Source organism: Hippocampus guttulatus, chromosome 23 (genome assembly GCF_054856545.1).
Source record: "Hippocampus guttulatus isolate MCC_2025c chromosome 23, RoL_Hgut_1.0, whole genome shotgun sequence".
In the NCBI taxonomy this organism is placed as follows: domain Eukaryota; kingdom Metazoa; phylum Chordata; class Actinopteri; order Syngnathiformes; family Syngnathidae; genus Hippocampus; species Hippocampus guttulatus.
This window is the reverse complement of record NC_141283.1, coordinates 1,564,841-1,588,858: the sequence shown is the minus strand read 5'-3', so window position 1 is coordinate 1,588,858 and position 24,018 is coordinate 1,564,841. Positions and strand designations below refer to the sequence as shown.

The 24,018-nt window shown below is 46.9% G+C and overlaps 2 protein-coding genes and 1 non-coding gene across 4 annotated transcripts; all 3 read right to left on the bottom strand.

The window, feature by feature from the left end:
- Positions 1–10,669: 10,669 nt before the first annotated feature.
- On the bottom strand, positions 10,670–18,152 carry LOC147185641 (serine/threonine-protein phosphatase 4 regulatory subunit 3). Of its 2 annotated transcripts, none has more exons than XM_086104441.1 (15): positions 17,128–18,152; positions 16,976–17,031; positions 16,791–16,889; positions 15,882–16,496; positions 15,108–15,185; positions 14,888–15,004; positions 14,541–14,657; positions 14,294–14,425; positions 13,736–13,838; positions 13,486–13,644; positions 13,203–13,372; positions 12,760–12,902; positions 12,384–12,574; positions 12,032–12,243; positions 10,670–11,919 (listed from the first exon to the last, which is right to left on the bottom strand). In XM_086104441.1, the coding sequence occupies exons 1-15, from the start codon at positions 17,267–17,269 to the stop codon at positions 11,788–11,790; spliced, it is 2,466 nt and encodes an 821-aa protein (XP_085960567.1). In that variant the 5' UTR covers positions 17,270–18,152; the 3' UTR covers positions 10,670–11,787. The 2 variants fall into 2 exon arrangements, with proteins under 2 accessions (XP_085960567.1, XP_085960568.1); XM_086104442.1 differs by having other exon boundaries at positions 12,760–12,899.
- A 1,265-nt stretch (positions 18,153–19,417) lies between these two features.
- On the bottom strand, positions 19,418–23,814 carry LOC147185639 (T-complex protein 1 subunit alpha). Its single transcript, XM_086104519.1, has 12 exons — positions 23,655–23,814; positions 22,633–22,718; positions 22,414–22,542; positions 21,860–21,957; positions 21,667–21,777; positions 21,407–21,588; positions 21,049–21,175; positions 20,698–20,873; positions 20,490–20,613; positions 20,132–20,324; positions 19,878–20,041; positions 19,418–19,779 (listed from the first exon to the last, which is right to left on the bottom strand). The coding sequence occupies exons 1-12, from the start codon at positions 23,725–23,727 to the stop codon at positions 19,566–19,568; spliced, it is 1,677 nt and encodes a 558-aa protein (XP_085960645.1). The 5' UTR covers positions 23,728–23,814; the 3' UTR covers positions 19,418–19,565.
- LOC147185640 (small nucleolar RNA SNORA29) lies at positions 23,262–23,396 on the bottom strand. The gene has a single exon (XR_015099473.1). It is a non-coding gene; the product is annotated as a small nucleolar RNA SNORA29 (small nucleolar RNA).
- Positions 23,815–24,018: the final 204 nt, after the last annotated feature.

The following is a 24,018-nucleotide window of genomic DNA, read 5'->3' as shown; positions in this document are numbered from 1 at the left end:
CCAACCAGGATCACCCCCCCGCCCCTCCAGAGTCACATGCCATCTTCCTCAGAGGCCCGAACAAAGTGCACGCATCCCTGAGGGGGTTGGACTTTTCTGGCGGGGGGGTTGCCGCGTCTCGTCTCTCAAAGCCGGGCACTGTCACCAGAGAAGGCTCAACCATGTGACAGACGACCGAACATGTGGCATCTTGCCGACCCCTGACCCAGAACCCCCCACCCACCCACCCCACCCATCAGGCCCCTGCTGTGGCTAACGGATGGACCAGAACCCTTAGCGAGCACAAACCACTGGGGCTCTTTTGTGCGAGTGGTCAATCACATCAGAGGAGGTCACGCGGGGGTCGCATGAGAGACAGGCGAACTTTGGTCTCCGTGCGCTAGCCTTAGCTTGCTGTATTTGGACAGCGTGTGTAAGACCATTGATAAGATTGAGCTTTACGGAGGAGATGACAGATAAGACAACAGTTGGTGAAGAGCGGAGGGGAGGACCACACAGACATTTGGATGATTGACTTTAAAAAGTCTGGTATCTCACATTGGGTTTGGTCTCTTATTGCGCGGGGTAATGATTCAGCTTATCCACACGCGCACGCTTACATTGGCTCTGCCCCATTTCCTGCTGAGCACTTAAGTGTCTCACTTTCTCGCCCGAGAAACTTAACAAGTGTGATTTATCAGGGGAAGAGACCTCTGAGATGTCAAACCTATTCAGAATGGAGTGTTCAAGCAAAACTAAACCCTCTACTAAGGTGTGGAAAGGCAGCCCAAGTCTCCACCAGAGAGAAATAAACACTTTACAGCTAGGATTGAAATTCTCAGCAGCCGGTGAATCTTCGACGACTTCAAGAGAAATCATAAATTCCACAACACTGGCTGAGGACTATTTTCTGGTCTCGGACCAAAAACCTCTCAGCGCCACTTGGGGTTTATGTGCCACCTGATGAACATGACCACCCAGCGGGTCGCGTCAAGCCCCTTCAGTGGCATTAGCGCGCGGCGATACCTCGTGAGCGCCATGACCAACAGGCGGAGGATTTAACTGAAGGCAAGCGGAACGTTATGCCCTCCTACACAGCTGCTTTCCCTTTTTTAACATAAGAAGAAGAACACTGCCATGCAAATAAAATATATAGCTTGTTCTTAGAGAGGTTAGCAGGCCAAGTTGTTCTTTTCGTTTTCAAACGTCAAAATATCAATCACCTGCAAAAATTGGCTGAAGTTATACATATGAATCCAGCAATGTGATATTTGTTTAAAAAGGTAAACGACAACTATTTTATAAACGTTCTTTTCTCATTTGTGTTACGACCATTGGCGGGCGACGAGTGCAGAGCGTACCGAGTCTCCTGCCGAAAGTTAGCTTGGATCGGCTCCGGTTAGCGCACAACCCCAATTAGAAGCGCCGCAGAAAATGGATGTCGAGTTTAATCAATTCTGGAAAAAAATTAAATAAAATTGAAATATCCCTTAGTGTTGTAAACATCCTCAATTATGCTCTAATACCCACTTGATAAAAAAATGTATACATATATCGTATTTTCCGCACTAAAAGGCGCACTGGATTATGAGGCGCACATTCAATGAATGGCCTATGTTGTATTTTTTTTTCATATATTGGTGTCCCCCGCCTACTGCCCGAAGACAGCTGGGATAGGCTCCAGCACCCCCGTGACCCTAGTGAGGATCAAGCGGTTCGGAAAATGGATGGATGGATGGATGGATATTGGACGCAATGGATTATGAGACGCAATTTACAATGCATCCACTAGATGGAGCTACGCTCCTTCCGTTCGACTTGTGAGGCGTTCATGACCGCCTCCGAAAAACGCAAGTTAACGATTACTTCAATGAAACTACGAAAATTGAAAATGCATCAAAACAGAAAATCAAGCAAGGAAATCATACAATAAATTCGATAGCCCCCCCTTACAGAATTTATTCAACGGAGCGTCGAGACGAAAAGCCGAAACGAAAAAAAGGGCCCAAGCGTCCAACAAGGAAGACATTTCATCACGTATGTTGACACTGCATCCGAATTCACCTCCTACAGTGCGGACCGTGAACTTCGGAACTGACACTGGCTGTAAAAACAGAGCGCGCTGACAAACCTCGCAGACGTCTCGTCCCCGCGACCGGCCTCGCAGCTCCGGGGGACAGACGTACGGCGGTGCTAAACCAACACGCCGTTGGTCGAGGGTCAGCTATTAAACACAAGAGGAAGGCGGTTGGGATTTCAGCCTGCGTCAGACGCTGTTAATTGGCAGTTTATTTTTTTTGTTCGGGGGGCCCGAGGACTCGCGCGGAAGGCCGAGCGTACATTTACGCAGCGCATACTTTTCACTGCAACTGTCATCGAATTCAACCCTCTTGTGGACGTCATGAAATGATGTCGGCCAAAGTCTGGGAATGTGACAGCAGCAATTACCGCCAACCCCAGCCTATTTGTGGTTCGCAGTTTGGAATTTTTAATTAATTTTTTTTAACTTATCATCAGCTATTTAATTCTTATGATCTATTCCAGGGATGTCGAACTAATTTTTGTCACGGGCCACATTTAGTTACCGTTTCCCTTGGAGGGCCGCTCTGACTGAAACCACATAGTTGAAGTTATTATCGCGAGAGGTTTGGAAACAAGAAAATGCTTAGAATCTCTCTCTTAATTAGTCCATATGAGAATTTACATTGTTAGTAGACATTTTAGAAAACATCATGGAAGTTGACATGTTTGATCTGCTTTTGCGGGCCACATAAAATGATGTGGCGGGCCAGATCTGGCCCCCGGGCCTTGTGTTTGACACCTGTGATCTATTCTACAATCATCTCAATATTTATATCTGAAACTATTAATCGAGGAATTTATGTTATTTTTTTTTTTACACTAACTTCTGGTTGGTTATGACCCTTCAAATGACTTCCATCATCGGTCTACAGTCGACTTTGCAGGCGGCAAAAGGTCAAGGCGAAGGCGGTCCATTGTGACTTTTGTCAATACCCCTGCACTTATCTGTAATGCAAGACACTTTACGAGACTGATCAGTTTAACCGGGATGGGGCGGGGGGGGGGGGGGGGGGGGGGGTTCATGGAACGAGTGCTTTATTTGTCTTTCTATTTGTATGCGCGAATGGTGAGAGAGCGACACAAACGGGGCCTGAGGTGAGATATGCTGAGCTCGCGCCCGCCGCAGTGCCCTTGAAATCTCGGGGCGGATGAAGGGGCGCGAGTGTTTCGAGTGCTCAATGAAAGGAGAAGTGTGTCACCTGACTCTGGGAACTATTACACCCAGGAGCCCTTGACACAGTGTGCGAGTAACACAATGTATGCAGAAGCCTATAAAAAGCCCTCGTTGGAATGGAAGCAAAGGGGGGTGGGGGGGGGGGCTGCCCTTCTTGGCGTGAACTGCGATAGCCGCAGCGAGATAATGATGAAACGATCTCGCTGGACACGAGACGTGGCGGGCGCGGGGTGATAGAATCCGAGCTGCAGAACAACGTGCTAATAATAGCGGCTGGAATTGTGCTATTCCTAACACCCGGGATCATCTTCACACTTTTCGAGACGGAGGGATACGTCGGTGTGGATTCTCAGTCACGCGGGACATAGCCGACGCAAATTCAATCAAAGGCGCATGGACTCGTCGTTCCACGGTGCATTCCCGGTTGAGACCGACTCAACAGCGCCTATGCTGAGGGCGTGCGCCCTTTTGCCTCGATTGCTTCTCGACACGATTAGAGAGGTCTTAAAAAACACTCAAACTCTTCGTATTTCGGGGCAAGAGCCTTCGCAATTTTGATTGACGGTCCTTTTGATCAGCGGGCAACTCTTCACTCAACTCCACATCAACTCATCGGGCCACGCCCTGCCCTCGAAAGCCATACGCACTCAACGTCACAGATACGACCGCGTACAACGGCCGACCCAATTGGTGAAAAATACCACCTGCATCTCACTTGTGCGTGCGATTTTGTTTCACGATGAAAAAATCCCTTTTATACACTTACTGGGTGATCAATGGGACCATTGATAAAAGACTTGATTCAAAAAATATTCTTGAGCTGCAGCCCGAGGTATTATTCTCCACAAGACGAAAAAAAAAAAACATGATGCCGGAATCGTAAACTTGGCAGTGTATCGATAACCATCTTACATTTGCGCACACACCACAGAAACCCAAGCAATCAGGAATCAAAGCCATCGCAGAGTGCGTGCATGTGCATGCACGTGCTATAGAAATGTGAGTGTGTGTTGAGGAAGCCAAAGATAAATGGAAGCAGAGTTGGGTGGAAACCACTTTTCGCTCCCCGCAAAAAAAAAAAAAAAAAGCGAGCGGCATCGCGCGCGCCTCTGATGTGCCCCCGCCAGAGAGCAAAGAGCCTCTTTTCATTCCGCATCGCCAGGGCCGCCTCTCCTCCTTTACCCAAGAGCATCTGAAGCCCATTCCCCCCCCCCAACCCGCCCGCCTCTCCCTCCCTACTTTGCCGTCACCCGCAAATATAACAGCGCCCCCTTCTCCTTCTTCTGCTCCTAATTGTGCCCAGCCGTCAGCGAGGCGGAAGAGGTGAGGAGCGGGGAAAGAGGGTAACGTGAGGAAAAGAGGGAAGAAGAAAAGGGAGGAATTAAAGATGTGTTTGTTCAGTAGCGCACGCTGACATATTCCTCTTATCTCCTGCCCAGACTAACCATATGCGCCTTTGGCCAAGCGAGCGGGGGAGAAAGATGAGCTGGAAGGAAGTGTGAAGGTACTAAGTACAGTATATGCCACAAAGCAAGTGGCCAAGAAGCGTCAATTTTTATTTTTTTTTAACAGCGCCTTCAATTGTCAGATTAAAATGTCGTTCAAACACAATTTCTTGGCAGTGGCCTTGGGAATCACGTGACGAGGAGAAAGTCAAGTTGAAAACTGAAAGAGCTTTTTTTTAAGGCCGTTTCGATCAGATTTTACACCGCTCTGTCACAAAGTACGACTTGTAGGGGTGGGCAATCTTGGCTAGCTTAAGACAACGATGTCATCTTTGTCGTATAGTGAATCCTCGATTTAATAGATTAATTAAAGCTTGTCCATCAGAGCCGAGTGTCACATTAGTTTTTCTTTTTTCAGGGTCTAAAAAAAGTCAATATAGTACAAAATTATGGACTCATAGGGTTTTTTTTCATAGCCATTAAAAAAAAAGACCACAACAGTGCAGAATTACTGGAAATATATTTTTTTAAACTCTGTGTTCATGACCCACGTTAACACTTCCATTTTTCACCTCTCTTTTCATTACTCAACATAGATAAGTGCACTATTACACACACACACACAAAAAACAGCCATCGATACAAATAGGTCGCTACGCTATGCTAAACTAGCATCTTTGCTCCATTATTCCATTCCCTGGTCTGTCCACACAACGTTTTGATGGCAAAGTCGCCCCCCCCCCCCCCGGCCAACATGGCTGCCACGTTGACGTGTTTTTTAGCCTGTTGCTGACAAGATGCTTTGAAACAATTATCAAGATCGTCATGCTATTGCCGTTATAGTGCCCGATTGAGACGGGTGGTAATTGATTAATGTGTTTGTTTAATTCTTATTCCACAAATGCAATACTTTTAAAAATCGATACGAATACAAGTTCGGGGGTTGACAATCAATCAACTCTTACTATCGCAAATCCAGAGACGGTGAAACTGTGACTTTTCAGGGAGAAACGAGAAGCTCGCTCTGTTGCCAGACTGTTGTGTTTTTTTACCATTTTTGAAAAATCTGACATAAAAAAAAAAAAATTAATCACTCTGGCTGTACTGCACTTCAATTCCCATTCAAGGTCAGCCAGGGAAGACACACATTAAATATGATCATTCAATAAACAGACCCTGAATAGACACATGGTGTGGCACCAGCTTGGGTCCAAACGGATCTTGACCCCGCCACCCCGCCACCCCCCCCCACGTCGCCTGTTGACCACACACGCAAAAGCGGAGTGCCGCGATGAACCTGGCACGACGTGCGCCAACGCCGCGTGACGTCGAGACACCATCAATAGTCTCAGACAGTCCCGAGCAGCAGGAGCCATCAGGCCGAGCTGTATGGACCAAAAAGAAAGAGAGGGGGGGGGGGGGGGTTGATTATAGAGCGATATTCGCTCTGTCAAACAGAGCTTTGACTGCTACTGTATTTCGGGAAACGTTGCTGTTTAGTTAGTTTTCGGTTACCCGCCGTAAGCAAAAGCGGAGGTTTGATTTGAGTGGTTGAATAGTGACTTGAATGTACACAGCGGTAATCCTGAGAAAAAAAGTGACCAGAGGGCCGACGTGCGCGAGACTGGTCCCACATGTTTCAACTCCCACTGAACCGAGCGTCCGATTCGCATGTTTACAGAGTGAAAACGGACACCTTTAAAGGCTTTCATTCATGCTAACTCGCGGCTGCGACGAGGCGGATTGGATCGCTTGTGTGGCATCGCGATTTTGTCTCCTCCTTGACCTCGGAGATTTTTATCAGCCTTTTTCTTTCAGCTGAGGCGCCAAGATGGCAAAAAGAGCAAAATTATTCAATTTGACAATTTGCGGACGAAACGTTTTACTCAAATTGACAAACACGGAAGTGGCCAAAAATTGGTTCCGGGGTGCCACAAGTCTGGGTTTAAAAATCTGAATGATAGTTTCAAGGCAGACATTTTTTGAGTCAACACATTTTTGTGCACCATTTAACTGAGTCAGTCAATTTTTTATTTTATTTTTAATCCTACCCTCGTCTGAATGCACTGCCGGTAGACCTTAGAGGTTCAACTTCAAATGAAAACATGCCACTACTAGGAAGACACAAAGCTATAAATCATAGTTCTATCGCCGCCGCTACTATCTGCAACTCACGGCGTGGATTTATGGCGGGCCCCCCCCCATCCCCCATCAGTGTGCTGTACTTCCGACCCATCGCGCACACGCACACACGCGCAGAGGGTGTAGAAGGTTCAGTCTTTATCACTGTGACATTTCTATTTCACATGCAGCCTATGGAGCTCTTAAACTCACATCCATGTTTCCTGTCGCCGCACCGAGGCAACAAAACAAGCCACTAAACATTAGTGACGGCACATCAGCCACAAATTCTTCCACTTCCTGACATCAGCCATGGGAAAAGTTTGATTTGAGATTGACAGAGAGCGATAACAGGTCACCAGAACACTTGCATAGCATTGAAGCATCAAACTCCACCAAGCATGAATGCGAAAAGGCAAAAAAAAAAAGGGGAGGGGGCAATGACGATTAGCAACTATCTGCAGGAAGTCTCACTTTTTCAACAATATGAAGCTGTCAAAGTCATCACAGGCCATTTGCATACTTCCTTAACACCAATTCCGACTGTTCTAAAAGGCAAAACTTTGGCACCATCTTGTGACATCAGCTCTATCAAACAGCACCAACCTTTGCAATTAGTGAACCACAAATGCGCAGGGAATGACTCCAAACTACCAACAGTGTTTTTTTTCCTGGCTCATGACAGCTTTCAGCAAAACGTAATTCAGAATTGACAGTAAGGGGAAGTCAAATATATCCTGTTACCCCTTGTGCTGAAGGGCCGTTCACGTTTTGATTCTAAACTGTTATTGATAAAGGTTGAGAAGACTGAATAGTACTTTTTTGAATGCTTGAAACACTTTTTGTGGAATACTGATAACTGCCAGACTCTTATCTCCAGCGGCCCTTGCGTTAATTGAGTTTGAGATCCCTGTGCTCTCCCGTTCATGGCAACAAATGGTTCAAAGCTTGGTCCACATAACAAATTCAACTTGCAAGGTGCAGTTCTACTTAAACAAGGTACACACATAGCACACAAAAAAACACTGCAGCACAATATGCATTTGCATTTCATTGCTTCCCACCACAACCCAAAACATGACAATCAAAGTGGCAGTTTGACCAAGCTTTAAAACATTTTGCACAGCGGGAGAATTTCATTTTCTGCCCTTTTCACTGGAAGCTGTCAAGCTATCAAAAGTAGTAGGCCACCGTGACAGGTCGGTTCGTGAAAACCGGCGTGGGGTTGGCTTCTGTGTGTGACTGTATCTTACCTCGTTGGTAATGTGCACCAGATGGAACGGATGATGGCTTTCCTCCACTCCTTTCACGGATGGGGCGGATGATGGCTTTCCTCCACTCCTTTCCTTCTCCATCTTTCACGGTCGTGTCCCGTCGGTCGTGTCCTGACCTCCACTTTCACCTGGAGGGGCGGCTGGCTCGAGTCGTGGAACGGCGGTGCTTTCACGGTCGTGTCCCGTCGGTCGTGTCCTGGCCTCCACTTTCACCTGGAGAGTCAGTCGGCCGGCTCGAGTCTTGGAACGCGGTGATTAATCACGCGACGCCGCGGGCGTGCGGGGCTACAAGCCTCAGCGGACGCCGGCGGAACTTCGGCGGACACAGAGAAGACTTTGTGTCGGGGAAACACACGTTATTGTCCGTCACGACGCCGAGGCTCGTAGGGGGGTCCGTGAGGGTAGACTTTGTGCCGGTGTTGACATAACCTAGGCCGGGCTTCTGAAGTTTCGACGTGCAAGACATGTTTCCTGGTCGAGTGGTTCGACTGGGGATTCCAATATTATATTACGTTTTGGATATATTCCATGGTTTGTGTGTTACTTTACACAGTCCATTATGTTTGTTTGTGTACATTCGACCAAGTATGTTTCGAATACTTTCCTAATGCCGTGACAAAACGCAGCTGGCTGTTTTCGACAAACCCACTCAATCTTGTCGTGAATTTTGACGTCATCCATAGCATTGCTAATGGTCTCGCCCAACAAGTCATTTGATTGGTTGATTACATTCCCCAACGTAATCAACCAATCAGATGAAGCAAACTGAAACCAGCTGCCATTTCCCCCCCACACTTCCTTATTTGCCACCAATCACACCATTCGGAAGGCGTTCCTTGAAATTGCGAAATTTGCTAGTTTCTCCTAAGCGTCGAGGTTATCGATCAGGACCAGTCCAGGTTCTCTAAAAATGTGAATCTATCCTACTGTGAAAAAAAATTGACATTTTGATTTATCACCTTGCCCCCCCCCAATAAATACCTTTATTCATCCAGTCATTGTCTGAGTTGCTTATCCTTATATAATTGAAAACAATATATGACGTCAGAAAAACGTCCAGGGCTGATATCACGAAATATATCGAATCTAAATCATAAACTAACATACTTTCCCAGCCTTGTGGAAGTATTTTTCCAGCCTCTGCACCTACGTCGTCACGGCCATGTTGATGAACTCACTGTCTTCAGAATGGGTGCCCTTGATGACCCCTTGAGCTTGGGAAAGCAGAAAAAAAGTCAGAGTCAGGTCAGGTGAGCGGGGAGTTTGCTCCAGCATAATGATGGTTTTTCTCAGCCATGAACTGTCTGATGATCAGAGCGTTATGAGCAAGACATGTTGTCCTGCCAAATCTCTTGTCTCTTCTCGCACACTAAATGAAGCAAATGCCACAGAAACAAAAAGATTAGGATGGATGGATAGGTAAGCAGAGACATACATACTGTTTTGTTTTTTTCCCCAAAACAACCAGTCTAATCCGGGGCCAGTTAACGTGACAGACAGGGTTGATGCCATGGAACCGAGTCGATCAAAAAGAAGTGTCAAACATGCTTTTCACAGGCCCAGCAGGAAGTGGCGCAACGGCGATGTCTCTGTTGGTGACCCTGCAGACTGGCAGACATACAGGCGGGTCAGGCCGGGACGGTCGCGGCTTCTTGGCAACGGGGAGAGATGGCTGCAGCGTGCTGGAGCGGAGGCGAGGAAGAAGATCACACAAACACACACGGTGGTAGAGAGGGCTTCTTTTGTCTCATGATGGCTTTCATGTGAAAGCCATATGTGTGACATATGAGCAATGTGCTCCTCCGCTGTTGACTTTTAATTAAGAACTGGTTGAAGGCCATAATGCACCTAAGCAGAAATAATTTTAGGCCTATTGTGGGGAACAGGGTTGTAAGGAATGTTGGAATGTGGCATTTGGTTTCATACAGAGGAAGAAAATTTGTTTTTTTAAAATTCTGTTATGGTTTTTAGAGCATCTTTTTTTAATGAGTTTTTTTGTATTAGTTATATATTTAAAAAAAGGTCACAAAGCAATGTGTTATAAACTAGAATTCTCAAACGATTGTTTGACCTTCTAAACAGACGCACTGCAATAAAAAAAATAAATTGGTTTCTTTCTTCCCTCTGTGTCGTTTTTGGCACAGCAATGAGGAGGAAAGGCGGGAAAATTACTTTCACAATGAGGATTGTCTTTTTGGAGGTCTCAAGACGAATCGACTTATATAAACACTATCACCATGGAAGCTGCTGTCAAGATTTTGAAGACACTTTTCTGTCCAGCTGAGCTCACTCCGAGGTGGAATTTAAATGACCCATGAAACGACACATGATTGACGCTTGTACAGTATCCTCTCTTGCAAGACAAGTTCGCCACCTGGTGGACATGGAGGGAACTTGCAATCCCATTCTTGTTAATTTGACATTTGAAATAGGTCAAGATCAGGAGGGAGAAAAAACCCCCACAGGAGTGTCTTTTTTTGCTAGTTTGTGATGGTTGTCACGGTCGTTCATAATTTTCGGGTCCAGTGGAGCAACAATAATAACTGCTCCTGGACAAACTCCGCCACGGCAAGGAGACACGTGAGGACAAGCGGTAGTAGGACACTTGACAGCAAAGTTCATTTTAATGGTCCCAAGTATTCCGAACAACTAAGTGTACACTCATGTAAAAAGAAACAAAATGAGAAGATATGACAAAATACATCATATCTACAATTCCACTCAATCTTTAATCAAGATGGGATTACAAATTTCTCCAAAAAATCTGCAGTTTCAAAGGGCAAAAATGGTAAAACTAGCTCATCGACTGAGGTCTTTAAAAACCTTTTCAAGTGTGACTGAAAACATCCTGAACATTTAAAGGCAGGTCTCTTTTTGTCCTCATTTACGAAAAGAGGGGGCGGGGGTGGGGGTGGGGTACCCCCGAAAACAAAACGGGAGAATGGCTTGCGAGACAAAGAGAAAAATGAAACGCTGAAAGAAAATGCTGGCTTTTGTTTCTCTTCTCTTCAGAGAAATTGTCTGCCAGAGAAGGACGACACTGATGACATCATCAAACTACAAGAAAAGACAGCTCTCTTTTGCCCTGGTGCTCTATGCCTAAACTTAAAAAGGACACAAAACAACATAAAGGAGGAGAGGAAGAAAAAAAGAAAGAAGAAGAAGTGGATTCTGGAGAGGGGCTGCGGGAGGTGAGTGTGTGGGTCTGAACCGGCTGAAAAATTTGGCCAAATGATGTCCTTCCCTGAGTGGGGGGTTGGGGGGTCAGTGGGTGAGGGGGCAGTGGCGGGTTACGATCCAAGTGCTCCAAGCTCTTGGGGGATTTCAGTCTGCATATCCATTTTTTTTTCATGTGGTCATTTCCTCCGTCAGCTTCATTCCAACAGTGCTTTCTCACCGCCCAGTCGTTCCTCCGCCGTGACTTGACGTCCGCCCGCCCGCCCGCCCGCCCGTCTGTCTGTCCTCTCAGACGCGACTTCCTCCTTTGCTCTCCTGATTGGCACTTATTTGAATCGGGCTGGTCCAAGGGGTGGGGGGAGGAAGAGGAAGAATCCGTTGGCATCCGTCTCCTCTCGCTGAGCCGCCGGCAGAGCGGGGGGGCTTTTCATTCATTCGATTTTTGTTGCAGGTTCATCGTTCCTGTGCTGAAGAAGACATTCCCGTCTTCAGAAAACGTCCGAATGGAGCACAAACGGAAGTCGGCGGCGCGCCTTTAGGAGTTCAGTTTGGACTTTTTCGAGGGTGGCAGAGGGTCGTCTTTACTCTCTCCTTCCTCCTCCTCGTCCTCGTCCTCTTCCTCGTCTTCATCGTCATCGGGATAGTCCACCAGTCCCACTAATCCTCCCTGGAGAAGATTTGCATTTTTTTGATTCGAGAAAGTGGCAAAAAATAAAAACAATGTTTGGTGTTTGAGGCGAGATGGGCGTCAACCCAATCTGCTCGTCCTTTTAGCATACCTTTGTGGTTACCGCCGGGGTGGGGCCTGAGCTGCGCGCTCCCGAGCTCGGAGACTCCGGCGAGCCGGGGGAACCCGGGTTCAGGGAGGCGGATGACGGCGGGCTCGACAGGCTGCTTTTGGTGGAGCCCGAAAAGGAGAGTTTGAAGCTCGGGTTCTGCCTGCCGGACAAGGTCGACTTCCCCAGAACTTCCTTGTCATCTGCTTCTTTCACTGCAGGCGGAGATGGCAACACTTCGTAAGACTGACAAAACTTGGAAAAGAAAATATGGACAATCATCCAAAACATCTTGCGTGTGTTTAAAAATGAAAAAAAAAAATGTTTTTAAATTAAAAATAGGAAAGCGACTTGCATTTCTTCCTCTCCATGAACTTGCTTATGGGCTCCATGAGGTCCTCCTCGCCCTTCATCTTTTCTGAAGGGCGCACGACGGCCTCACCGTCCTCGAGGTCCTCCTCGTCCGTGTTGAACCACATCTCCTCCTCGTCCTCCAGGGTCCGCGCGTCGCGACGGAAACGGTGGTTCCTCAGAATGGAGCGCATGCTAACCAGTAAGGCACAAGTTGTTCTTCTTATTATTTTTTTTAAAAATACGATTTAACATCCTCACAAAAGCGAGTTGACCTTGAACCTGACCTTTGTCCAATTACATCAGACACTACAATATGTACTGAAATTCCCGAGATTTTGCTAGCATTTGGGTAAAACGTGAAGCCGGTCTTCCCCTACCTGTCTAGTTTGGGGTTGTCCTGCCTCTCGCGCTGCTGCTCGTAGCGCAGCTTCAGGCCCTTGAAGGTCTGGACATAGTCCACGTCCTCCAGAGCCTTCCAATAATTCTCAATGATATGAGCGGTGAGAGACTTCACATCCTCCTAGGAGCAATGGAAAAGAGGAGAGGGGGGAGCGGGGGGGGGGGGGGGGTGATGTGGGGAAGACGGCGTGCGAATGGATCGGGAGAGGGAGAACGAAGAGAGTTTGGAGCGGCGTGGCCATGAGGAGACGCAAGGAAGAGGAGGGTAGTTTGGAAAAAGAAAAGCAGCGAGCACAGGAGAGGAAGGAAGGGAAAAAAATACACCATACAAATGAATAGGCATTCATTTAAATGCTTCATTATTTGACAGTGTTCAGATGTTTGTTTTGTTGAAGCCATAATTATTTAAACACCTACTCACCACGCGGACGTACTCAAACATCTCAATGATCGCCGAGTTCATGAGGTTGTAGCGCGAGCCGTTCTTGAGGAAGGCCTTCACGACAGGCTCGAAGAGGAAATTCCTCATAATGTAGCGGTTGTAGAATTCATCTTTCAGGCCGATGATTCGCCGCATGAAGCGCAGGGCACCTGGCGGGGGGGGGGCAACAATTATAAAGTGATCAAATGCTGACACACACGCACAAATTATTATTTTTTTTTTAAAGTCAGCGCGAGCGTGTGGCCAAAGCCCGCAAACTCACATAGTGCCAAGAAGGCGTGCTGAGAGGCGGTGAGGACCAGGACCCTCCGGAGAATGTCCTTGTTGATGATGTAGTTCTTGATGTGGTAGGTGTGGTGCTCCACGCAGAACGTCAGCAGTTCCAGAATGAGCGCTAACAACTGGGATGTTTGGAAATCATCTAAGAGAGAGGGGGGGTGGGGGGATATTTGTTCATCAAGAGCTTTTGGACACAAGCACCATCTGCGCACGCAGACATGGCGGAGGTATACCTTTGCTCGGCTTTTCCTCGGTGGTGTTGGCCAGTAGCGGAGCCGACAGGACGTGCATACAGTGCTTGTAGAAGAAGCTGAGAAACTCGGTCTTTTCGGTTTTCTGGGGAAAAAGGCGTTGTCGAGAATGACATTTTGATTTAAGGCCGAGGACATGAGAATTTTTGTTTAGATTTGACACATCCAATATGGCCGCCATCTGTGTTTTTGTCAACAAAAGCGCATTAACGACATCACTTGTTGCATTCAATTCTGATGGGAGTCGCTTCTGCAGAGTTCAGCAAATTATTATTTTTTTCCTTAAAAAAACTTGTTGAAACGAATTACATTTCCCTGTCTTGGCAACATCGAACATTTCAAAATCCACACCGGGCAAAGGCAGAGTGGACATTACCCCCACAATATTTCCAGGACATTTCCAAAACTTTATCAAACATTTCCAAGGACCTTAGAAATGCCTTTTTCAATTTCCATCACTGTTGCAGGTTTGAAAATGTATTCACTCCGCGACACATTTAAAATATTATTGTGTTTGGAAGCACGGCGGCGCAAACTCACGTTTGCGGTGGCCAGCATGTTTTCTGGATCGACCAGAGTTCGGAGCAGACCCATCAGCTGCACGGCCCCTCCCAACTCGGGGTCCGTGTCGCAGATCATGTGCTCGATGATGAGGTTGATCAGTAGGATGTCCTGGAAGATAAGTCACCGTTGTGTGCGTGTTATTTTATTTCTTTTTCTTTTTTAATGAATCGAATGCTACAAACAATTTTCAATGAGCTGGTTTGAATTCATCCAGAGTACTCACGTCATCGTTCTGCTGAGACTCCTGCATGACAAATTCTCGTACCATGGAGGGGTTGTACTCCACCAGATAAGAGAAGATATCGGTTGCCGCCCCCCGCACTTGAACATCATCCATTCCCTGTCATAAGCAGAGGTTGTGTCAGTCTGTGGAGTCTAATATTTGGTCGGAAAAAAATAACAACATCTTAAAAAACAGGAACAATTGTCTTTGATTCTTTCAATTTGCCGCAAAAAAACACGAACAAGTGTGGCGGCTCCTTGTATTTGCTCAGCAAAGCACCAAAATCCCAATAGGGATTCGGGATCGCAGCACACAAACCAAATCGGCGTTCGAGTGTCTCCGCTCACCAGTATGACCTCCAGCGCGGGGAGAATCCCCATATTTGACAGAGTCTTGAAGAAGGCATCTCTGTTTTGAGGTTGTAATGTTTGTGAGAACGCGCAGAATTCCTTCAAGAAGTTCACCTGGAAAGGGAAAAGGTGCCGTCAAGAAAAACAAACAAACAAACAACAAAAAAAACAAACAAACACTGAGAAAGGATTGGTTTGGAGCCAATCGCGGCAATACCAGTTCATGTCTTTTGTCATCATCTGTAGCCTCGTCTGTGAGCTGTGCAAAAAGATCGGTCAGGAACTTCTCATCGTCCTGTCGTTGAAGGAGAGGGAAAAAAAATTATTGAGCACGATGTATCAATGAATCCTAAAAAAGATATCATATGATCGCTGTCCTCATTTTCGGCGTGCCATGCAAGTGAAAAAAAAAAGGCAAACAATCAATCACAATCAGTTGACATTTTGTCAAGATTACAAAGTACGACGTTTTACTCGGGATGACAACATTATGTGTGGCGTACTTTTCTTGTACTCAACAGATTGACACAACACTTTTTGGTCTCTATGGAGACAGCTACACACACTCTACACAAAAGGTCACATGACCGTTTAGGAAAAAAAAAAATCAGATGGAACAACAGGAATGTTCCCGATGGAAGACCACAGCTTTTACAGTCCAGTCATCTTTGCCGTGGAAGTACTTCATTTGACATGATTTTCCCATGCGTCTTCTGTATATGAAATTTGGGCTTAGCCAGCTAATATCATCAAAGGTAAAATTTTCATAAAACCTTCCGGATGGCATCAGCATGTCTGAAAAAGTTACATGAAAACTTAAACAAGGAATTAGCAACATGTAGTTTTCTACACTTGATTACGTTTCCCAAAATTTATCGTCTATGAAGCAAACTGAAAATTGGAATAGTTCCTTTCAGTTTACGCATCTCTTCTCGACCGTCACATCTCGATCCCAAATTTAAGTTCGCGCGGATGGACGACGTGAGCTCACCTGAAGCATGCCCACAATCTCCACCTTGTTGAAGAAGATGAAGGAGTGCAGGGTGGACAGCATGTTCTCCTCAAAGACGGAGGGAGTGGGCAGTACCATGTCCTGAATGTACTGCACCCGATACGTCTGGTGGATTTTCTGACGCAGTTCAGGGTCCGAGATGGGGATCACCTCCTTAAAGCGGGCCGTCTTGGTGAGGAACTCGCGGTGCCGCCGCGGTTGCTGCAGCGCGGGGTCGAACTCCAGGCAACCGATGACGTCCATGATACACTCGTCCGAGAACATGACCTCGAAGAGCGCCGTACGGTTGAGTAGGAAAATGCCTTTGATGATTTCGTAGAGGTGGTGCAGACCCTCGCGGTTCTCCAGATCCTCGCAGACGCGGAACAGTTCGAGGAGCTTGCGGATGTAGCCCTCGTTCTCGACGGCCAGCGCCAGTTTCTCGCGCCGCAGTGGCGACGGCAGCGAAGAGGCCACCAGCTCCGCCAAGTCCTCCAGACGATTCAGCTCGCACGGCGGCAGCTCCAAACCGGGCGACATGTCATCGAAGCGCTCCTCTTCCAGCTCGTCCACCACATCTTGGGTGATGTCCACAGACGGGTCTTTGCCTTGCACCTTGAGAAAGAAGAAATCGCATGAGTGCCGAAACAGACACTAGTGGGGGTTTATTAACAGCCAGCTAGCTAGCTAGCTGGCTAAGCCAACAACAGGGCTATCGGTATGGAGTTGTTCTCATTTCAGAGTTCAGCGATCGAGACGGTTCGTGTTCTTGAATTGGGAACATTGTTGACATCATCAGAATCAGTCAGAGTTAAGATTCTCTTGTGACTCTCACTTCTCGACACAAATTCGCAATGCCCTTGACAGCAAAATAAACACAGGTGTCACTGACAAACACGGCTCAGTAACCTGGCAAATTTTCTCCCAGATCTCATCGCAACCGGCTTTCTCCTGGAAGCTGAGGGCCAAATCGTAGTTTTCGGCCTCTGACCACACGATGAGCGTATCCTGTCAAAAAGAGAGAAGCAAACGTGCATATCAACACATAGGAAATGGTGACACGGCACTTGAGCTTGGCAAAAAAAAGCACCAACCTGCTGTTTCTGGTACGCTGTGTTTGTGTTTATTTTGGACTCCAGTAGTAGGGAACCTTGAGGGCAACAAAGAGAGAAAGAAAATCAGAGTGGAAGGTATTGGCAGTTGCGAGTAATGAAGTAGAAATACTATGTCTGCCCAACGTACTCACCGTCACTTTCGGCTCGCACGAGGAGAGACGTGCCCTTCAGCCGGTCCACATACCCCGACGAAACATGTCCGGTGCCGCGGTCGTCCCACTGTCTGTCCTCATTGAGGGTATAGACTTTGACTCGTCGTCGAGTGTCCGTCATCCTGGCGGGTGGTCTTAAGCGGTCTTCACCTCCCACCACCCCCACCCCACCCCCTGCTGGGTTGTTACAGGGTACCTGCTTCACCTTAGTAACGCCACAGCTTCAAATTCACCTCTCGACCCGATCCAACAATAGAACACGTCAGTGGCCTTTCAAGCTTGTCAGATGGCCCGACAATTCGTTCCCCGTAGCAGGTGCAACTCTATATTCACACCAATGTGTTTGCACTATATTATTTCCACCAATGTTTTTTTTAAATCACCACGCATTACATAACAGCCACCGTCAAGAGTCGTAACAACTAAACATGACAAATGTACAACGCCGAGGGGGTAGGAGTGAACACACCGCGCAATGTTGACATTAATTACGTGCCCATATATATGCAAAACTATTTTTACCCCAAACACTCTCCGGTTGTTGTGTTCCACACAGACACATACACAACGTTAGCGAATAGCAAAGCTAACGAATTGACTTGCCTCCATGTAAGACAAATCCAAGCGATTCGTTTGACTGTGTTAAGGCAAAATGACCCCAGCTGCACACCGACAACATTATTTTCACATTTACGGGCAGTACTGAGCGTTTTTAAAAATCCAAAACAATGTTTCGAAATAGTACTCAATAATGCGCCAGCTGGCTAGCGCTAGCTGCTATTTCTTCCCAAAGTGTTCCGCCATGTTCTGACTCGGGGCCGCGGAGAGAAAACTCTCTCTTTTCTGGTAGGTATGCATCCCAAAAACAATACCAAGCAACGACCCGTGAGCGTCAAATTACTTCGAGCGTTTTGCTTTACACCGTATTGCTATTTGTCATTCATTGGCGATGTCTTGCTCGGATATTTGCTAACAGTCCCCCGTGAGTAGTCAGCCATCTTGGGCCCCAACAGGCTGAACGGGGTTTCCAACACAGCAACAACAGGGCAGCCCGCCACATTTAAAGAGACAGTACATGACGGAAGACACGTTCCGCTTTATTACGACAACGGTACAGAAATAGTAATGTTAAAAAAAGAGCCTCCTTCGGGGCACGAGCAGTGAACGTTCTGTGGGAATTCCACTGCGCAAAGAACATGAACGAAACACACCAAACGTTGCACACAAATTAATATTTTGAAGTGACCATAGAGATTACAAAGAAAAGGTCTCTTGCACCCCCAGAAATTGATCGGACCAGGACTCCAAAAATTAGGTGGCACGTGTAGCACGCGGAGACCTCCAAAAAAGACGTTTGTTACAGTTGTAGCTATATCCTAAATCAAAATATACAGCAAGTGAGCAATGAGTGAGTATTTGAGAGTACACTTTTTGCACATATACAGGGGTCTCACTTTTGCCCCCTTATCCGAGAGCTTTGGGGTTTTCGATATTTTGTAGAACGAGGCATCAAATTTTGAGTTTCATAATTCTTATAAGAAGCATTCTTGTTTGTAAGTTTCAATTAGACCGACAAAAATCGTCAGGGATGATATTTATAGGAGAGCAGATGCAGTATTTAACAAACTCCTCCTAGAAAATGTATCCAATCGTCTTCAAACTTGTTCATCCTAAAATGTTACGGATGAAAAGTTATTTTGTTCCATCACACTTGTGGCATTGTGCCGTTGACAAATAATTTTTTTGGGAGTCTTTTACATGTTGCATGTTAATAGATGTGGCAAACGCTACAGCCGTAACATATGGAACCAGCATACCACTGAATCAAACCGAATCCAAACGTTTTAAATTCCTGACTTCTTTGAATCGTATCGGACCCCATGTGTCGAGAATCGTATTAAATAGTCAAACTTTTGGCGTTTACTTGTCATGGTCAGCGGAGGGTATCCACCTTAAAATGCAAATCGTGACATTTATTTACAGCAGGCATGTCCAGTTGCAGTCCGCCGCTGCCTTGCCCTGTTTTCCATCACTCCCTGCAGCAATCAGATTCCAAGGAGCAGCTCATCAGCAAGCTCTGAAGAAGCACGAGAAAGACACCCGAAAAATAGTTTGGACACCCCCAGATTTCCAGGTGGAGAACCCAATATAAATAGCCACGTGTAAAGTGCATTGGACTTTCCAATAAGGCATAAGACCACTTTTCACCGCATATTTTGTTTTCAAATAACAGACGAACCACAAAATGATGTTGAACTTGAATCAACAGTCATCTTACCACCCATTGGAGCTTTATTAAGTGTCCAAAACAAAAGAAAGCAAATCACTTACAGTCAAAGATTGGGAGTGGGGGACTCGGTAAACAGGCGAAGTGCAAAGCCTACATACACTCGAAGCAAGAGCTCCGTCACATCAACTTAACCCTCCAGAGACCCCGAGCGTACGGCGTCTTGGTACGACGGGCCGCCCTCCTTGGGCTCGGGGAAGAGCTTGATGAGGTCGTCGATGCGCAGGATGGTGATGGCCGCCTCCGTGGCGAACTTCAGGCTTTTTGTCTTCACCATGGTGGGCTCGTACACGCCCGCCTGCTTGTTGTCTCGGGGCTTGCCGTTCAACAGGTCCAGACCGATCCTGACGCAAACCACACAGCCCCCGCCCACCGGTCAAATACTGCATGGCGTTTTTTTTGCATGGTTTGGTGGGCTTTCGCAAGACGCAGAATCACTCACCACTTGAGATTCTTGCGTTCAGGATTGACCTGAGCCTCATTGTGGAAGGCCCTCAGCTTGGCCACCAGATCGGTCGAATCCTGCGCCGCGTTGACGGCCAGCGTCTTGGGGATGACGAGCAGCGAGCGTGCAAACTCGGCGATGGCCAACTGCTCTCGGGAGCCCTGAGCAAACATCACAACACCGAACCGGCGCATTCATCGAGCGGTTGCGTCGACACGGTGGGCCGCATCGCGACGCGGCGCTTGCTTTACCATGCTGGTGGCGTAATTCTCCAGGTAGATTGACAAAGCCGCCTCCACGGCGCCCCCTCCCGGGACCACAGACTTGGACTCCAGCACCCGCTTGACCACGCAGAGGGCGTCGTGCAGCGAGCGCTCCATTTCGTCACACATGAAGTCGTTGGCTCCGCGTAGAATGATGGATGCCGACGTGCGCGCTTTGGTGCTGCGGGTTGGGAGAAGACGGACACAAATGATGAATCACGATTACGATATCTTTTCTCTTATGTTGTAATGTGATTTAAAAAAAAAAATTTGAGAGAACACTTTGTATGCAGCTGTGGTTATTTTCAAAGTGCTCTCTGGATAAAGTGAAGTTCTGGCCATTTACTTCTTGACGAGGATGAGCTCATCGTCACAGATGCGTTCTTGCACGACCTCCTCGGCTTGACCCAGCATGGTGGCCTCAAATGTCTCCTCTCCCTCCAAATTGGTTAGAGATGGGCAGATGGTGGCTAATGAAACGGACAACGGCAACAAAAATATTCAAAGAACACCAAGGCCGCGTGTAGAAACGTCCAGTCGGGTTGTCGTCTTACCGCCTGTGGCCTTGGCGAGGCGTTTGAGGTCCCTCTTGAGAACTCTCCTCACAGCCATGGCGCCGACGTCCACAAAGTACTTGAGGCACATGTCATCGATGCCGCCGGTGGTCAGCACCACGTTGGCTCCGGATGCCAGAATCTTCTGGATCCTCTCCTTCGTGATGTCGGATTCTCTGCAGCAAACATTTGCATGTTGCTCACTCGCTATGGTTGGAGTTTTACGCTTGGTTGCTTAGTACAGCGCTCACTTGAGAGGACGCCTTTATCACTGTGCAAACTACGTCTTCAGTAACACAGCAAATATAAATGGGACTTTTATTTTTATATTTTTTTAACTTCTCAACCAACCTCTGGCGGATTTGGTCCAGCTTCTCTGGATCATTGATGACAACTTGTACACCCATCTTCATCTTGGTCTTCTGCAGGCTGAAATCCAGACAGGCAATCTTGGCGTTGATAACTCGCTTTGTCATGCCTGCAGATACAAAATAAATAAATAAAGTTCCTCGCAGATTTCATTTGATACAGGTCGCAACGACGAGTGTCAGGCCAGGAAAGCGTTGTCATGCGCAATAAACCAACGTGACCACGTTCTCGCCAAAGCCAGGTTGCTGTATCCCACGCGTATCACTGCCAGCGTCATGGCAAAAGACAGGGCAGCAAATAAAAATGGGAAACGGGGCTTTCGATTCTGGAAGCGACGTACCTTGCGAGCCCACCGTGCAGTTGAGCGCGTAGCCGTTAACCAAGAAGCTCTCCTTCTGGCTGCGACCGTGCGCTTTCAGCACATTGACGGAGTTAATGGGGTATTTGGCCATTCCCTTGCCGTCCACAAACTTCACGGCCAGGGTGGCGTCCACCACCATGTTGGCGAAGAAGTCGGCATCACTGGCGACGACGGGTTAAGGCGGTCAATTGTGCAGAGACGGTTTCGCATCGGTAACATCTCATAAGCAGAAAGGATACACTCCAATGATCTTAGAGGACATGGAGGTCTTCGCCGCGTTGAGCAAGCACTCCCTGCCCAAGTCGTCTGTTCCGATGGTGAGGTTCTCGTTGATGTAACGCACCGCCTCCCTGAAGCAACCGGGTCAAATTGTGTCAGACCATCTCGAGTCGGCGACAGATGACCAACCTTCTTCGGGGGAGGACGTCTCACTTGCAAGCCAGGCGATAGCCGCTGATGACCGACGTGGGGTGAATCTTCTGCTTGACCAGTTCATCTGCACTCTTTAACAACTCCGCAGCGATGATGACCTAACACAGACAGACGGAGACAGGAAACAATTCATACCTCTCAGTATCATTCCACATCAATTTGTATTTTTTTTCCAATCAGCATTCACCTGCAAGTTCTCTTTGTTTTATGTGTACTTTGACAAACTCAGTTTGAAACCGCTTTTTGGAATCATCGTTTACTATTTTGGAAAATAAAGATCCATTATTCCAACGATTTTATTCACATGCCTAATCCCACGAACAATATCAAACACTAAAATGTAGACTTGCTAGAACATTAAAAAAAAAAAGCACTGTTCCATCTTTTCATTAGAGGCAGCAGAAGAGAGGCTGCATATCCTCTTCAGACACAGATGGGGAGTTTCTCTCTCCTGTTAGCATAGCCACACATCTGTAGCAGTCGGCAGACGCATGGTACTATAACAGGACACGGCGGCGCACCACATGGCAGGGACCGACGACCTTTTGACTCACCACAGATGTGGTCCCGTCCCCGACCTCCTTGTCCTGCAGGTCGGCCAGTTCACACAGGACTTTGGCGGCCGGGTGCTCCACTTCCAGGAGCTTCAAGATGGTCGCTCCGTCGTTGGTGATGGTCACGTCCTACAGATAGATTTGAACTCAATTAATGAATACATCATATCCGGTTATATAAAAGAAAAAAGACGGTGGAATGCGATCAATCAAACTCACCCCAATGTCATCCACCAACATTTTGTCAAGGCCCACTGGTCCAAGGGAACTCTTGACAATGTTAGCGATCGATGCCGCAGCCATGACTGAAATGACAGACAAAAATGCTACTCCCAGCATACATTTCCCATTTTAATTTTCTTCTGCAACACTTTTTCTTTAAATCTCTGCCGGTGTTCACACTGCCATATGGACCTTTCTACAAACCCTGGGAAATCACATTATAAATTAGCTACTATTAGCACAGGCCGGTGGAGTACTCATGATGTCCCTGGGGGCTACCAGGTGCCCACTGGGAGCATATTGGTGACCCTTGTACTTTATCTTGTCCTATATTGTGGGTTCACCATTTTGTTGGCCTAGTGATGTCTCCCCGAGTTAATGTTACATATTCCTCTGGTTAGTTAGTTAGTTGAGATGCGCCCTGCTGCATAATAGTATCTATCCAGCATATGGTGGCATCTAAATAAAATCCTGAAAATGTAACTGTAAAAGGCTGGACAAAACAATGAAGAATCCTGATGTATTGATTCTGACGCAGTTTGGGCGTGTATTTTTTTTTTCAACGAAGGTGTCCAAAATATAGTAGAATTGAGGACACATCATGGGTCATGAACGAATGAGTTTTGTTGGTAGTATTCTGTCAATTTATTGGGTGAGGAAACACCGACGCAACCACACCTTCAGATCATGACAGAGTTCGTCTATCCCTTTAGCATAGCCATCCATCCATGGTTCAGAGTGGAAGGTACTTCAATGGGATTGCAATAAAATAATACAAGTGGTTAAGCTGCGGGTATGGCTGCCATGTTATCATTGTTCTTATTTTACTTTGGAGTTCCGTTAATGCTTCATATGACGTGCATGATCATGACACCTACTTTTAAGCTAGCGTTAGCATATAGCTCCGCACATGTGCTAGACAAGAAGCTCAAGGAATCCTTCATTTGGCCCCAATAAGGAGAGCAGAAACCACCAAGATGCGGCTAATAAATGTCGTGTAGTTAAGCGCGACTACTCACCATTTTGGGTGCGAACCGACTCGCCGGTTGTTCGCTGGCCGAGCACGTTTAACGGACCTTCCAGTAGGGACATTTTGGACCACCACTCCACCAAGAAGAAAGAAACCAGCGGCGCAATGCACTATGGGTAAGCTGGCCTATGTCGGAAACTTCGAGAAAAAGAATAAAAACATAATTCTCACACCAAAGGTTGAAGAGTGTACATTTCATAAATTAATTTAGTATTAACATCACGGAGGTGTATGATGACTAAATCGCACGAAACACCACGAATATCAAGTTTTTAACGTGTTACTTTATATAAACTACATATTCCAGAAATCCGCAACTCTTCTTCGTGGGACTTCTTGGTGGAGCCGAATAA

What these genes read in the sequence shown, in the direction of transcription:
- LOC147185641 (XM_086104441.1), bottom strand. Translation starts at nt 17,269, where the DNA reads ATGACGGACACTCGACGACGAGTCAAAGTCTATACCCTCAATGAGGAC. An exon ending in ACATGCTGGCCACCGCAAAC is followed by an intron (nt 13,839 to 14,293) that starts GTGAGTTTGCGC and finishes CTTTTTCCCCAG; the next exon opens with AAAACCGAAAAGACCGAGTT. An exon ending in GCACGCCTTCTTGGCACTAT is followed by an intron (nt 13,373 to 13,485) that starts GTGAGTTTGCGG and finishes CCCCCCCGCCAG; the next exon opens with GTGCCCTGCGCTTCATGCGG.
- LOC147185639 (XM_086104519.1), bottom strand. Translation starts at nt 23,727, where the DNA reads ATGTCCCTACTGGAAGGTCCGTTAAACGTGCTCGGCCAGCGAACAACC. An exon ending in GTCGGTTCGCACCCAAAATG is followed by an intron (nt 22,719 to 23,654) that starts GTGAGTAGTCGC and finishes CTGTCATTTCAG; the next exon opens with TCATGGCTGCGGCATCGATC. An exon ending in CTGCACGGTGGGCTCGCAAG is followed by an intron (nt 21,176 to 21,406) that starts GTACGTCGCTTC and finishes TTGTATCTGCAG; the next exon opens with GCATGACAAAGCGAGTTATC.